General features: G+C 43.9%; 1 protein-coding gene across 6 annotated transcripts in view; it reads right to left on the minus strand.

Moving 5' to 3' along the window:
• fhod1 (formin homology 2 domain containing 1) overlaps positions 1 to 13,638 on the minus strand; it is a 591,964-nt gene that overhangs the window by 75,093 nt on the left and 503,233 nt on the right. For 4 of the 6 annotated variants that reach the window (XM_072518386.1, XM_072518389.1, XM_072518388.1 and 1 more), the window contains 2 exons: positions 2,503 to 2,643; positions 802 to 1,706 (listed from right to left, as the gene is read on the minus strand). In XM_072518386.1, coding sequence (XP_072374487.1) covers positions 802 to 1,706; positions 2,503 to 2,643 — 1,046 coding nt within the window. The remainder of the gene's footprint in view (positions 1 to 801; positions 1,707 to 2,502; positions 2,644 to 13,638) is intronic. The other 2 variants (XM_072518387.1, XM_072518390.1) reach the window with 1 other exon arrangement.

Below are 13,638 nucleotides of genomic sequence, written 5' to 3' on the forward strand. Positions count from 1 at the left end.
CCCTGGCACAACCCAGTGGAGCATTATGGAAGGGCGGAGCATCGCGGAGGGGCAGAGCATCACAGAGGGGCGGAGCATCACGGAGGATTGGAGCATCACAGAGGGGTGGAGCATTGTGGAGGGGTGGAGCATGAAGTTCCAACCCACTAATGCGGTTTAAATGCATGCAAATGATGATTTTGCATGGGCCCACCCGTGCAGGGAACGAACTTCACTATCGCCGCCAGTGGGGACATGGCGTTGGAATCGGCGCCATGTGTGCTATTCTCCACCCGATCGTAACTCTCGCTGCTGGCAGCTGGAAGCAGGGATTCAACCTATTATCTCTCAATTATTGTGCATAGATTAGCATAATTGGGCACAGTATCCGACTTGCTGTTATCTGTAAATTTAAACCTGTTGGACAGAATTCCATTCTTCAAATCATTTACTAGACAATTGATTCCTGCGACCTTCACTGGTATCTATCTCCTGCAGCATCACCTTTTGCTGTCTATCTTTCAGCCAAAGATTTTGTCACCTGTCTCCTGGCCATGTGTATTGGAAATCAATCTATTATGTGATGTGGTTCGAATTCTTCCTGAAATCAAGACAGTTAATATTTATGATTCTTCACTCACATCCACCAGATGTGTAACATCGTCAAAGAAATTCAATAAATTGATCAGACGTAACCTGCCTCAACAGAAAGCGCAATCTCATTGAATTGGAAATAGTGTTATTAATTAGTAATGCAATGCTTAGGAATGCAAAAGTTTTTTTTTCATAGTTTTTAAATAATCAAAAGACATCAATTCTTACCTTTGTGGGTAATTCCTTAGCTTTAGATTCAAACAGATGTTCCAATTTGGTGGTGTCCACTTTCACTTTATCTAGAGAAGCCCAGACGGTGCCCCGGCCAAATTTACAGCTCCTGAAAGGGCCCTCTGGCTGCTTTAGTTCCTTCCAGAAGAGCTTAACAGTCTTTTTCTTCCTTGTTAATACAGGGTCTGCTGCTTGGGAAGGTGATAAGTTAGTAGGTGGAGGTGGGGGAGGTAGAGGAGGGCCAGAAAGTTGCCCAAAAGATGGTGGTGGTGGTGGCGGGGGAGGAGGCGGGCATCCAGGGGGTAGGGGAGGTGGTGGGATAGGTGCACCCATTGAATTATTAGACATTAGAGGATGATCATGTTTAACAGCTGCCTTGGCCATGGAAGAGTCAACATCTAATACATCTATGTCCTCCTCCTCACGGAGATCTGTGAAGTCTAAATCTTTGATTTTCAGCACTCTTGGACTTGATTCTAGCTGATCCCACATATGTTCAGAGTCTTTCTTCAATGGTGTACTTATGGACGCTTTCTCTGCATTTTTCTCATTCAGTTCAGCCTCAATGCTAAACTGCTCCTTCAAAACTTTAACCTGAGGTTCAGCAAATTTCTCCAACGTAGCTTTTACATTCCCCGGGGTACTTTCAATTTCAGGTTTCCTTTGGCTCTCCTCATTCTGGCGGCTGTCCTGCCTGGAAAAACGTTTTATCAGACTCTCCGTCGATTCCACCAGAGCTTCTTCCGTGACTTTCCTCTCACTCTCAGTAGGACTCTCGTCCTTGGTTACTTGGAATTTGCTGACCTTGGTTTTTGCATAAAGCATGTCAAGCATGAATTTCTTGTCGTTGGAGATGGCACTGCACTGATCCAAACTGGACTGGCGGGAAATGCACCGACCTGCTGCCAAACAAAATATCAATATTTGAACAAAACATAATAATGCCCTGCACCGATTTAACAAGCCAGTTAGACAATTGGACAATTTCTAAGCTTTCTTTTGTACAAAATTAACGTTTCACACTGAAAAGGCAAAACCAAGAGTAACAGTGAAACAAGCCTCTGTGCTTACTTCCGTGGTGTCCAACATTGGGACAAAACCCTGAGTTTCCACACGCCACCATTCTGAATTCTGAATTTGAGAAAGCAAAATGATACTACTCATCGACACAGGGAAAGCAAACTTGGAGCTTTGCTGCTAAATCTCACTCTGTGCACTGTGCTGTACAACAAACTAAGCAGAAACGAAGCAAGAGCACGTTTGTTTTGCAGCAAGCGAGGAACGTGACCATCTGGTCTAAACAATTTACATCCCCCTTGCATTTAATATAAACGCTAAATTACAAGTAATTTACTCTCTCTGGGCAAGGCAAGGGAGTGGATGCTAAGTGTGTAGTCTGGCAAGTAGCCCAGAGTTCTGTCGATCATATCAGAAACCTCCGAATACTTTAAAAAGCAATCAAACTGATTCCAACACTCCTCTCCTTTTGAACAAAGAAATTAAAGCAGTCAGTTATTTTTTCAGGTGGGGGAGCTAGGCTGGTAAACCACCATCTTACTTTTCTTTGCTGGACATAACGTTTCTCACTGTTAGTCGTGGAACGGGTACCCTTTCTGTTTGTTGTACGGTCATTAGCAGATGTTCCCCCAGATTTCTCTTGGGGATTGAACGGATATTAAGAGATTAAATCTTTCTTGCCTGTCCCATTATCACCCGTCTGTCTGTCTCCCCTCTCTTCCCTCTCCAATGTACTGCTGGTGGACGAACTGCTGGAGGCCGAACATGGCTCTCTTTCATTTAATGCTTCATTCTGTTGCTCCTTTTCACTTAGCACCTCGACTGCAAGGAATAAGAATGATTCAGTTTAGAGAATATTTCCATGCCAGTTTGTCTCTGGACAACATATTTTTAGCAATAGTCATCCTCCTACTAAAATTAACAGTGTGGAAAAAAATATCAATGATAAATGTATGCAAATCAACATCCCGGAAAGAGCAAAATGTCCCACTGATTTCTTCATTCCAAGATATAATAACCCAGGAAGTATTCATCTTAACAAATACTAAAATAGCTACTGAATAATTTACTGTAAATTTCCTCAATTGGTGGTTGTAATGTCCATGGTGGCACTGGGTCATACAAATCAGGTTCTCAGTTTACTGGCATCGGTGAGTTAGTCAGTCTTAGTTGTGGCTACAGTTTGGGTGCAACAATTGGTCTCAACACCAGCATTAGGTGATATAAAATGTCGGCCAGGGTTCATCTAAAAGAGTGAGGAGATAAGCAAAGAGAAATGTCTTTCTGGCACAGCAAGAAGTGGAGGCAAAGGCCGTAAAACGGTTTTGATGGAACACTAGATGGTCATTTGCAGCAGAAGGTGATAAGAGGCTAAAAAGCCATCACAGTTATGTTGTAAAGTTAACATGGTTCACATGAGTGGCTAAGTGGCACAGTGGTTAGTGCTGCTGCCTCACAACCTTGGCTGACTGACTGTGGAGTTTGCATGTTCTCCCTGTGTCTGCATGGGTTTCCTCCAGGTGCTATGGTTTCCTCCCACAGTCCAAAGATGGACATGTTAGGTGGACTGGCCATGATAAATTTCCCCTTAGTGTCAAAAGGTGAGTTGGGGTTACTGGGATAGGGGCCTAGGCTTAAGTTTTTAAAATTAAATTAAACAGTACCCAATTATTGTTTTCCCAATTAAGAGGCAATTTAGCATGGCCAATCCACCTAACCTGCACATCTTTGGGTTGTGGGGGTGAAACGCCTGCAGACACGAGGGGAATGTGCAAACTCCACACGGACAGTGACCCAGGGCCAGGATTCGAACCCGGGTCCTCAGTGACGTAGGCAGCAGTACTAACCACTGTGCCACATGCCGCTCCTGGCCTAGGCTTATGTAGGGTGTTCTTTCAGAGGGTCGGAGCAGACTCGATGGGTTGAATGGGCTCCTTCTGCCCTGTACGGGTTCTACGTATCTAGCTCACAATTACATTGATGTGGCCAAATATATAGCGACTTCATTCATTTTTGTGATACAATTCCACAACTTCGTCAAGGGAAGATTCCACTGATGTTTGGAATTAGAGACACACTTTTTCCAACATGTGTTACTTTCTACATTGCTAATTTCAACGTAAAGAGCAACTGGAAGGAATCTTATTACCATGCTTACACGCTTAGAATGATGAAAGGTGGAGAGGGAAGGTGGCGGAGGCATAGTGTTAGGGGCTGGTTTAGCACAGTGGGCTAAACAGCTGGCTTGTAATGCAGAACAATGCCAGCAGCGTGGGTTCAATTCCCGTACTGGCTTCCCCGAACAGGTGCCAGAATGTGGTGACTAGCGGCTTTTCATAGTAACTTCATTGAAGCCTGTTTGTGACAATAAGCGATTATTATTATTATTGTTACTGGACTAGTAATCCAGAGACCCAGGTTAATGCTCTGGAGATCTGTGTTCAAATCCCACCATGAAATTTGAATTCAATAGAAATCTGGAATTAAAAGTCAGATGATGACCATGAAATCACTGTCGATTGTCGTGAAAACCCATCTGGTTCACTTAATGCCTTTTAGGTGAAGGAAACAGGCATCCTTACCTGGCCTGACCTACATGTGACTTCATTTCAGAGGGTTGACTCTTAAATGCCTTCTAAAATGGCCTAGCAAGCTGATCAAGGGTAATTCGGGATGGTACTAAATGCGAAAGCTAAATCCGGTGGATGCTGAAAGTCTAAAATAAAAACAGAAAATGCTGGAAATATTCAGTAGGTCGAGCAGCATCTCTGGAGAGGGAAACGGAGTTAATATTTTAGATCAAGGAAACAGAAGATCTTAGACTTGAAACATCAATTCCGACCCAGACTTTTGCTACAACAGAGAGGTTCTCCGTCATTGTGAAAATCCAAGAATTTGTTGAAAATCTTAAGTCCTGCCCTCAAACCCGTTATTTCCCATCTTTGCGGGGCTGGGACTGGAGTTGGGCCAGGGTTCAAGCATGCGCAATTCCTGGAGGCAGCTGATCATGCAAAATACCAACAATCTTCACTGAAGTGGGACTTTGGAAGATCTGGAGTGTGCGGATTAGAACAAGTAAAAAGGAGGTCCGAACTTAGTGGATTCTTAGGGATAGGTTTCCGGGAAACCTTTGGGAGAGGCAAGGCAGTCTTCGGGAGAGGTAAGTCACAATTGGGATTGTTAAAAGTGAACATGATTATGCAGTTTGTACCACAAACTCATTTGCACTGTCAAGCTGTAGAAGAGATGTCCAGCTGTCAAGTAAATGTCCAGCTATCGGGAAATGTTAAAGGAGTCCAGCTGTCAAATTTATCCAAGAAGTGTCAAAACCTGTAAATGTCACCCAGGAGTGTCAAAGCTGTCAATAATCTGTCCAACGATACTAGATAAGTTGGCATGGAGGGGACAAGGACAAAAGGGGTGGGAGCATAGGTTGGGACTAAGTTAGGGATATAGGGGCAATGAAATTGGTGGCGGGTCATTACGTTGGCAGACTTGTGAAGGGCTATGGGGTGTGGGTAGAGGGGCACCTTCTTGGCATAGCGATTTGAGGGGCCACGGAAGCAGAAGGTAACTAAGTTGGCAATGGGGATGTCTGGGCCATGGAGGGGGGAGCTCATAGGGAACGTTGGGGAGGTTGGGAGGTGTGAGGGCTGAAGGAATGTTTCTTGTATTATTGTTTTTTATTTATTTAAACACTGTGCCGAGGCATAGAGGCAGACCTTGCATCTAGCCTGCTTCAGTGTCGAGGAACCAGAATCTTCTTTCAAACCCTTGTTTCACCCCTTGACTGGAAACTCCACCCATGGGTGCTGTTTTTAAAGGTCGGGTTCACTGAACCAGGAAAACTCCCAACTCAGTGAACCCGACCTGGGGACGATGATTTGGATCGATGTTTCTCTCTCCACAGATGCTGCCAGACCTGCTGAGTATTTCCAGCATTTTCTGTTTCATTTTTTAAATTATAAAAATGAACACCAATAAATTCCAATAAATACCCATCTTTTTACAGCTGGCCAGATATTTGAACAAGTGAACTGACACAGAATTAGCCGCTTTTGCTGCAAGTCCCTTCCACATAGTGGGAGGGAAAGGAATGAGGGGCGTAAGATCTCCAAATGTCTAGTTTAATTGAACATATGATAATGTCACACATCCATCCTCTAGTTCCACCTTTGTTAGCCAGCCTACTTAACCCTCTTACAACTATGATATTGCAGCATTCAATAACCTGAAACATACCCTATTGCGGTTGGAGGACAGATTTGCATTTGGGGCATCCTGCGTATCTGGCAGGCCTTCTTGGTGCTACCCGAGAGCAACATTCAAAAGCATCCCCCCAGGCCTGAAAATTAACTGGGGTTGGGCCAGAGATTCAAAAGAGTTTTCAGAAATCTTGAAAGTCCACTTCAGGCTGCATCTACGATCTGCACAGATCCTCTGCTCTGTGAGTATCCCAGCACAATCCAAGCTAACAATTTATTTTTGGTGCAGCTCCACGTGAGCACCTGATGCTCAGCCATTATCTCAGATACCCTTAAATATGTAAAGAAAACTCTATTTCTATTGGCTAATATGAGTGGCACTTGTTAAAAGGGTTCATAAATCATTGGCATCAATCATCTTTCGTAATTTTATTCGCACCCAAACCAATGAGGACCAGGACCTAGGCATCCAAGTCAGTCACTTACCCCCTAGTGCTAAGGTCTTTGCTCGCAAAGGATTCTGTACAGGTCCTGTGACAAAGTATTTCTTGATGTCCCCCTTCACATGCTTTCTGCGAACCTATGCCCTTAATAGCTTATCATCTGTCCCAAGTAAGATATGTTTCACTTGTGTTAACCTTTGTGGTTTAATTAACAGTATTCTTTCCTTTTCAAGCATTCATTCAGTCTGATGACTAACTCTATTTTGAAGACATACTTAAGGAAATTGTTATGACATCTTTCATAAAATAGGCCTCATCCGTTGCTTACTTAATGCTAATCTAATGTAATGTCACATATATAGATCTAGAGAGAGAGAGAGCCCCTCAAAGTAAATGTTAAATATTTTGTAGCTGCTCAATTTGCAGTTTGTTCTGTTTTGTCAATTTGATCTTACAGAATAAAGATTAAGAGGTCTGCACATTTCCTGCCATTATAAGGACACCAAAACTGGTTCTTAACCCTTTTCTGTCTCACTTAACTTTGCTCCCATTGTGAATGCTTGCAAATATACAACGTTAAAAGAGGTACATAGGTGTGGGAGGGGGAAAGTCTTACATTTATTGATTTTATTTGTTTATTTTTATTCTTTGTCTTATGATCCACATCTGCCTCAGTAACTATTTGGTTGGTAGTACAGACTTGAGTATTAATGAAAAAAGGAACTTGCTGTTGAAGCTTTTGCTTAGTTGAAAAAGCAGCAATGTGTGGGTATATTCTTTCTGTTTGCAACGGACAGGGCCCTTTGTGTGAATATATGTATCTTCCAGTGTAATTTGTAACACAATCCCGATTGTGTTAAGAAAAGCTTTGATAGCATGTATATTTAATTATTCTGCATTTAGGAATTTAGCCGTCAGTTACTGGCATAGACATCAGTTATTAACAATTACACCAAGTCGAATCAGACTCTCCAGATAATTTTCATAGTTCAGAACATAATATATCTTTTCTAAGGTTATAATTATAAATAATGTATCATCGAGAATGTGACATTCATATTGAGATTCAACTCAATTATCCTCCATATATAGACAGTTTCCAGCATAGATATTGCTCCAACTGAGGATGAAATAACTTTGATATTTATGTTTGTAGCCAATCAAGTGCTTGAGTCACTGTTGTAATGTAAGAAATGTGACAGGCAATAGCACACAGCAAGATCTCAAAACAGCAATGTGATAGGGACTGGATTACTTACTTTAGATGCTGGCTCAGTGATAAATATTGGCCAGTGGACTTGGGTGAACTCGCTTGCTGTTCAACATTGAGCAATGGGATCTTTTACATCTTTTCACATCCCCTTGTTGGAGAGTCTAGGACCAGAGGGCATAATCTCAGAGTAAAGGTTCATCCTAAAACAGAGATGAGGAGGAATTTCTTCTCTGAGGGTAGATAATCTGTGGAATTCTTTACTGCAGAGGGCTGTAGTATGGGTTGTTAGGTATGTTCAAGGCTGAGATAAGCAGATTTTAAACAGTAAGGGAACCAAGGGTCATGGGGATAAGACAATCATAGATCAATTATGATCTCATTGAATGTTGGAGCAGATTTGACGGGCCGATTCCTAATCGACTTTTTCCTACGTCTTATGGGCTTATAGTGAAGGTGGTAGACAAGATCTCGGTTTAACATCTCACCCAAAAGATGAAAATAATGAGTGTAGAGATAATTGAGTTTTGTTTCTAAATTCTCAGAATTTTGGCCCCATTAGGCATTATCTTCACATTTAAATCTCTGCCTCTCTATTTAAGTCAGGGATGACAGGGATGAGGAGGAATTTCTTCAGAGACTCATTGGATTTTGTAATTCTCTTTCTCCAGGCAACAACGGAGACTGGGTCATTGAATATATTCACGGCTGACAGATTTTTGATGGACAGGGGAGCAGGCAGGAAAGTAGGATTCAGGCCACAGTCAGATCAGCCATGATCTTATTGAATACTGGGGCAGGCTCAAGGGGTCAAATGACTTATTCTTGCTCCTATTTCTTATGATCATATCAAAGTCAGCTAATCACTTTTGTGCATTATCCTAGCATCTGTATGGCTTTGCCTGGCCTAGTGCTCCAGGTGGTGCTACTGAGTGGCTGCAATATGGCTGGTGGAAGACTGCTGACCTTCACTGCGCAAGGATAACCTTGCAGGATGCCCTCAAGCAGCTCTGGACTGAGAAGGGCCAGATTTGGAATTCACCATCTTGGCATTAATGACAACAGCCTGGGCTGGCAGTCAGACAACAGCAAGGGCCAGACAAAGTGGCAAAAGTGGGAGGACATATGTTATCTTCCTGAGAGAACAGCAGGTTTGTGCTTGATGCAGTCACTGGCACTGCCCCAAGGCAGTGCCTCAGCAATCCCAGTAATCTATTGGAAGACAGATTGCAACATCTTGTGAGTTTCTTTGAGCACTGTAATCTACAGCAATGTTGACAGCAGTTAGAGCTTCCACTACAATGCTCAGCCATTAAGTGGCTACTGATTGTGGTGCAATGGGACATGCAACTTCAGGCTCTCCAGCACGTTTGGGTCCACTAGTATGCTGATGGAGATGGCCACAAGTTCCACAAAGATGGGCTCCAAGTCTGTGTAAAGCCTTATGCCACACAGCTGCTGGACTCCTCCAAGCTCTTTGACATAGACTGCAGGCTTTCTGGCATACCCACCAATGCTCCAAGTATTTGTTGTGTATACCCATCAGCGATCTTCTGTAAACTGCCCCATCGAAGTGCTCTTCTGAATCTTCTGCAGCAGAACTCATTCTTCATGTGCGAGTATCTGTGCAAGCGTTTGCCCCTTCCCTGGCTACAGACCAATCTTGCACACAGTCTCACACTGTGTATGTACTGACTCTAAGCTATCCTTTAATTTATGCAGATCAGAGTTGGGGGCTGTGAGTGGGAAGTCAAGTGATGGTGTGTCGTCAACATTACTTTCTTCTTGCTGTTGCCTGGCCAGGTTGGGTATAGGGTTGCAGTGTGCTGTGGGAGGAAGTAAGAGGTGCATTTTTATCCCAGCTACCGACTGTGGGATGAAGGGGAAGTGAGATGTGATAAGGACCACTAGGTATGTGAAGACCATCACGCTCAATAGGTTCAACTCCACTGATCGTCACTAGTCCAGCAACGGCTATCCTAGTAATGGAAAGCCCAGTCTATCCAATGGAGTCTAGGACATACAAGTGTGTCCGTCCTCCTCCAGTTAGCTCCAATGCCTCATGTTATGCACCACCTCTTCCTGAAACACAGTAAAACAAATGTCAGTGAATGTTGTTTAGGTGATGTTACTGGCATGGTGAATAGCCAGCAATATGCGCAACCTGTGTTTGAGATTTGCAGCAATACTAAGTATATGAGGGCACAGTGAAGCATATGAGTCCTGATTGATAGAGATCGTTGCTAAGTGAAGATAAGAATTGAGCAGTGCCTGAAGCTTGTGGTGCTGCTGGTAGGATATGGTACTTGAAGATGCATTGATTGCTCGTGTGAGATCATTGAACTTCTTGTGACACTGAATCTAGGTCCTTGGGGCCTGATCCCTGTAACTGACCTCCATGGCCATCTCCTCCCCGCGGCCTTCTGATCATGAGCCTAATGGGCCTCCTGCTGCTACAAGCCATCTCTTCTTCTTTCTAGTTCCTCCACCAAGGCCTCCAGTGCTGCTGTCTGATGCGTCAAACTGCACCGTTTTCCAGGTCATATTCACTCCCTGCACAACTGTAAGCACCTGCTCCAGCCACACTGACTTCCTCTTTCAGCGGCATGGGCTAGTCTTATTTGGTGCTAACCAGTCATGATAGTGGTCTCCTGCTAATGTGCCCAGCTAATCAACAGGCCACTTAGGATTGGGCTGGAGGCTGAAATAATTGAAATGAGCTGGCATGACAAAATTGGCAGCCTATCTCCATCACAATCAATGGGTACAGGTTAATTTTATACTATGATTCCAGCACTCATTTTTAGGGGCAGTCTTCCAAATAGCCGCTTCCAATTTTTTAAAGTTGTAAAATGGACTATGAGACATCAAGATTTAAAGGTGTAAGAAAGAAAATGAAATCAAGTTGCAGCATTTAAGTAACTCCAACATTTCCTTCGAATGTTCTATGGATTGCAGGAAGAAGGGAAGACAGAGGTAGATAGGAGCTGTGCAGTTTAGACTTTCAACTATTGATGATTTAGGAAGGAGGAAGAGTATTTAGAATTATGGGGCGAGATTCTCCACTCCCGCGCCGGTTGGGAGAATCGCCTGGGCCGCCAAAATTTCCCGGGACGCCGGTCCGACGCCCTCCCGCGATTCTCCCAAGCGGCGGGAACGGCCCCGTCGAGTTCCACGGGCCACAGGCCGGAGAATCGCCGGAGACACCCAAAATGGCGATTCTCCGGCACCCCCGCGATTCTCAGGCCCGGATGGGCCGAGCAGCCAGGCCAAAACGGCGGGTTCCCCCTGGCGCCGTCCACACCTGGTCGCTGCCGTCGGGAACAGCGCGGGAACACTGGGGGGGAGGGGGGATCCTGCACCGGGGGGGGTACCTCAAATGTGGCATGGCCCGCGATCGGTGCCCACCGATCGTCGGGCCGTCCTCTCTGAAGGAGGACCTCCATCCTTCCCTGGCCCCGCAAGATCCGTCCGCCATCTTCTTGCGGGGCGGACTCAGAGAGGACGGCAACCACGCATGCGCGGGTGACGCCAGTTATGCGGCGCCGGCCACGTCATCTATGCGGCGCCGCCTTTATGCGGCGACAAGGCCTGGCGCGTGTAGATGACGCGGCCCCGATCCTAGCCCATTGTCGGGGCCTGAATCGGTCGGGATGGGGGCCGTTTCGCGCCGTCGTGAACCTCGACAGCGTTCACGACGGCGTGGGCACTTCGGCGCGGGAGTGGAGAATCCCGCCCATGTCATTTGGGGCGGAGGAGGAACAAGGGAGGGAAGTTCAGAAAACAACTCTCTAAATGTCAGTAGTTGGCTTGAAAAAGCCCTGAACGCTTTGAATCAATTGATGCATTATAGAGAAATTCAACATGAAATGTGATATATCCTCATTATCAGCACTTCTCCTGTCACCGCTTTTTGCTACGCCTAGATTGGACATCCTTTTCTCAGAAGCTCGGCACATGGAAAAAATGTTTTATTAAGGAGCTGTAGAATGAATTCTGTTTGGCTTGATGTTTACTGTTTGTAAATCACCCAACTTGTTGTCCCTTGGATTTATTCTGTATAAAAGTTTGGCTCATGAATTTTTTTCTAAGTGAGACAGTGTTCTGTGAAGAGCAGCAGAGTAGCCTACAGAGCTCAAGGCAGTGACGTATTTGAAACCAAATGCATTTGACACTGAAGAAGAGTAAGGACATCCGATTAAGTGGAAAATGCACCATCTTTCTCTCTATTATGCAACACTTTGATGACAACATCATTTGGTAAAGAATTTTGTTTACATGACAATAGAGAAACTCAGTAAAGTTATACTGTCCATTACCAGCAAAGATTGATGAATAGTTTTTTAAACCCTTAAATTGCTGATGATAAAACCTTAATGTCATAATTCTCACATCCCTGTGCTGCTGCTTAATGATCCTGTCGGGCATTCCAAGGATTTGAGGATCCCAAGTAATGGCCTAAAGAGCTCACCAGTCAATCAGCCACGATAATTAGTCTTCCGGTAGCTTAGAAAAACAACTCAGCCTCTGAACAGGCTTCATTTTTTTAAGCAATCAGATATGTGTAAATAAGGCAAAGCTTCAATAAGTTAAAGTGAAACAAAATTAAAATAGAATATTTAAGTAAAAGTAGCTGATGTAACATATATGATAGGGGGAATAGGGAATAAATAATACTGCAGGATGAAACCTGCTCCTGACCATGAGTGACATTATTAATTATTGAGTTCAGCATTGGGACCACTACAGTTGCTAATTTACATCAGTGAGATCAATACAAATGAGCTAATTTATAAATGATACTAAACTTGGAAAAGCAGTGGAATAGAAGGAACCAGCCCAGGTACTACAGAGTGTGATAAACAAATATATGTTAGCTGCAAGAGAATAGCAGCTAGAATTTAATACGAACACATATAAAGCATTGTACACAGAAAGGAAAGAATAGGCAATGTGTATGCTTTACGAATGGTGCTGCAATTGTTAAATATGAAGTTAATAGAGAGCTAGAGGTCATAATACACTTAACATGTTGAACCAAGAGGAAGCATCAACTAACAAAGCCAACTGAACATTGAAGTGCATCATCAAACTCAAGTCGTTGAAGTTTTTATAAAACCGAGCAGTTTTTAAAAGACCGCATCTTGACTACTGTGCCCAGTTCTGTCACTGAGGTACAAAGGAGGCGTTAAACGACCAAAGGCAGTATTGTGTTTATCCCTGGTGCCAATTTTCAGAGTTATGAAGAAAGACTGGAGAAATTTTAGCTTTTCACCATGGAAAAGAGGCAACTTAGAAGTGACATTCTTTTTTTTTTTTAAATTAAATTTTTTCCCCCTAATTAAGGGGCAATTTAGTATGACCCATCCACTTACCCTGCACAGCTTTTGGGTTGTGGGGATGAGACCCACGCAGATATGGGGAGAATGTGCAAACTCCGCACAGCCAGTGACCGGGGCCGGGACCAAACCTGGTCCTCTGCGCCATGAGGCAGTGATGTTAACCACTGTGCCACCTAGAAGTGACATTCTCAAAGTACATCAGATAGAATACAGCAGGGAAAAGATTAACCTGGAATACTACATTAACTGAAACAGAAGCTGTAAGACAGGTTGTAAAATGAACCAATATATGGAGGCTGTATGATACCGAGGACTTCCAAAATGCATTTAATAAATTACCACCCTAAAAGATTGCTAATTAACCGTAAAAGCTGGGCGAAATGAAACGAAATGAAAATGAAATGAAATGAAATGAAAATTGCTTATTGTCACAAGTAGGCTTCAAATGAAGTTGCCACATTCCAGCGTCTGTTCGGGGAGGCTGGTACGGGACTTGAACCTGCGCTGCTGGCCTGCCTTGACCTGCTTTAAAAGCCAACTATTTAGCCCTGTGCTAAACCAGCCCCTATAAAAGCATGATCAATGCTTGGAATGACTTCTGAGCAAGATGGAGATTT

The sequence above is a fragment of the Scyliorhinus torazame genome, chromosome 10, assembly GCF_047496885.1.
Source record: "Scyliorhinus torazame isolate Kashiwa2021f chromosome 10, sScyTor2.1, whole genome shotgun sequence".
Classification (NCBI taxonomy): Eukaryota; Metazoa; Chordata; class Chondrichthyes; order Carcharhiniformes; family Scyliorhinidae; genus Scyliorhinus; species Scyliorhinus torazame.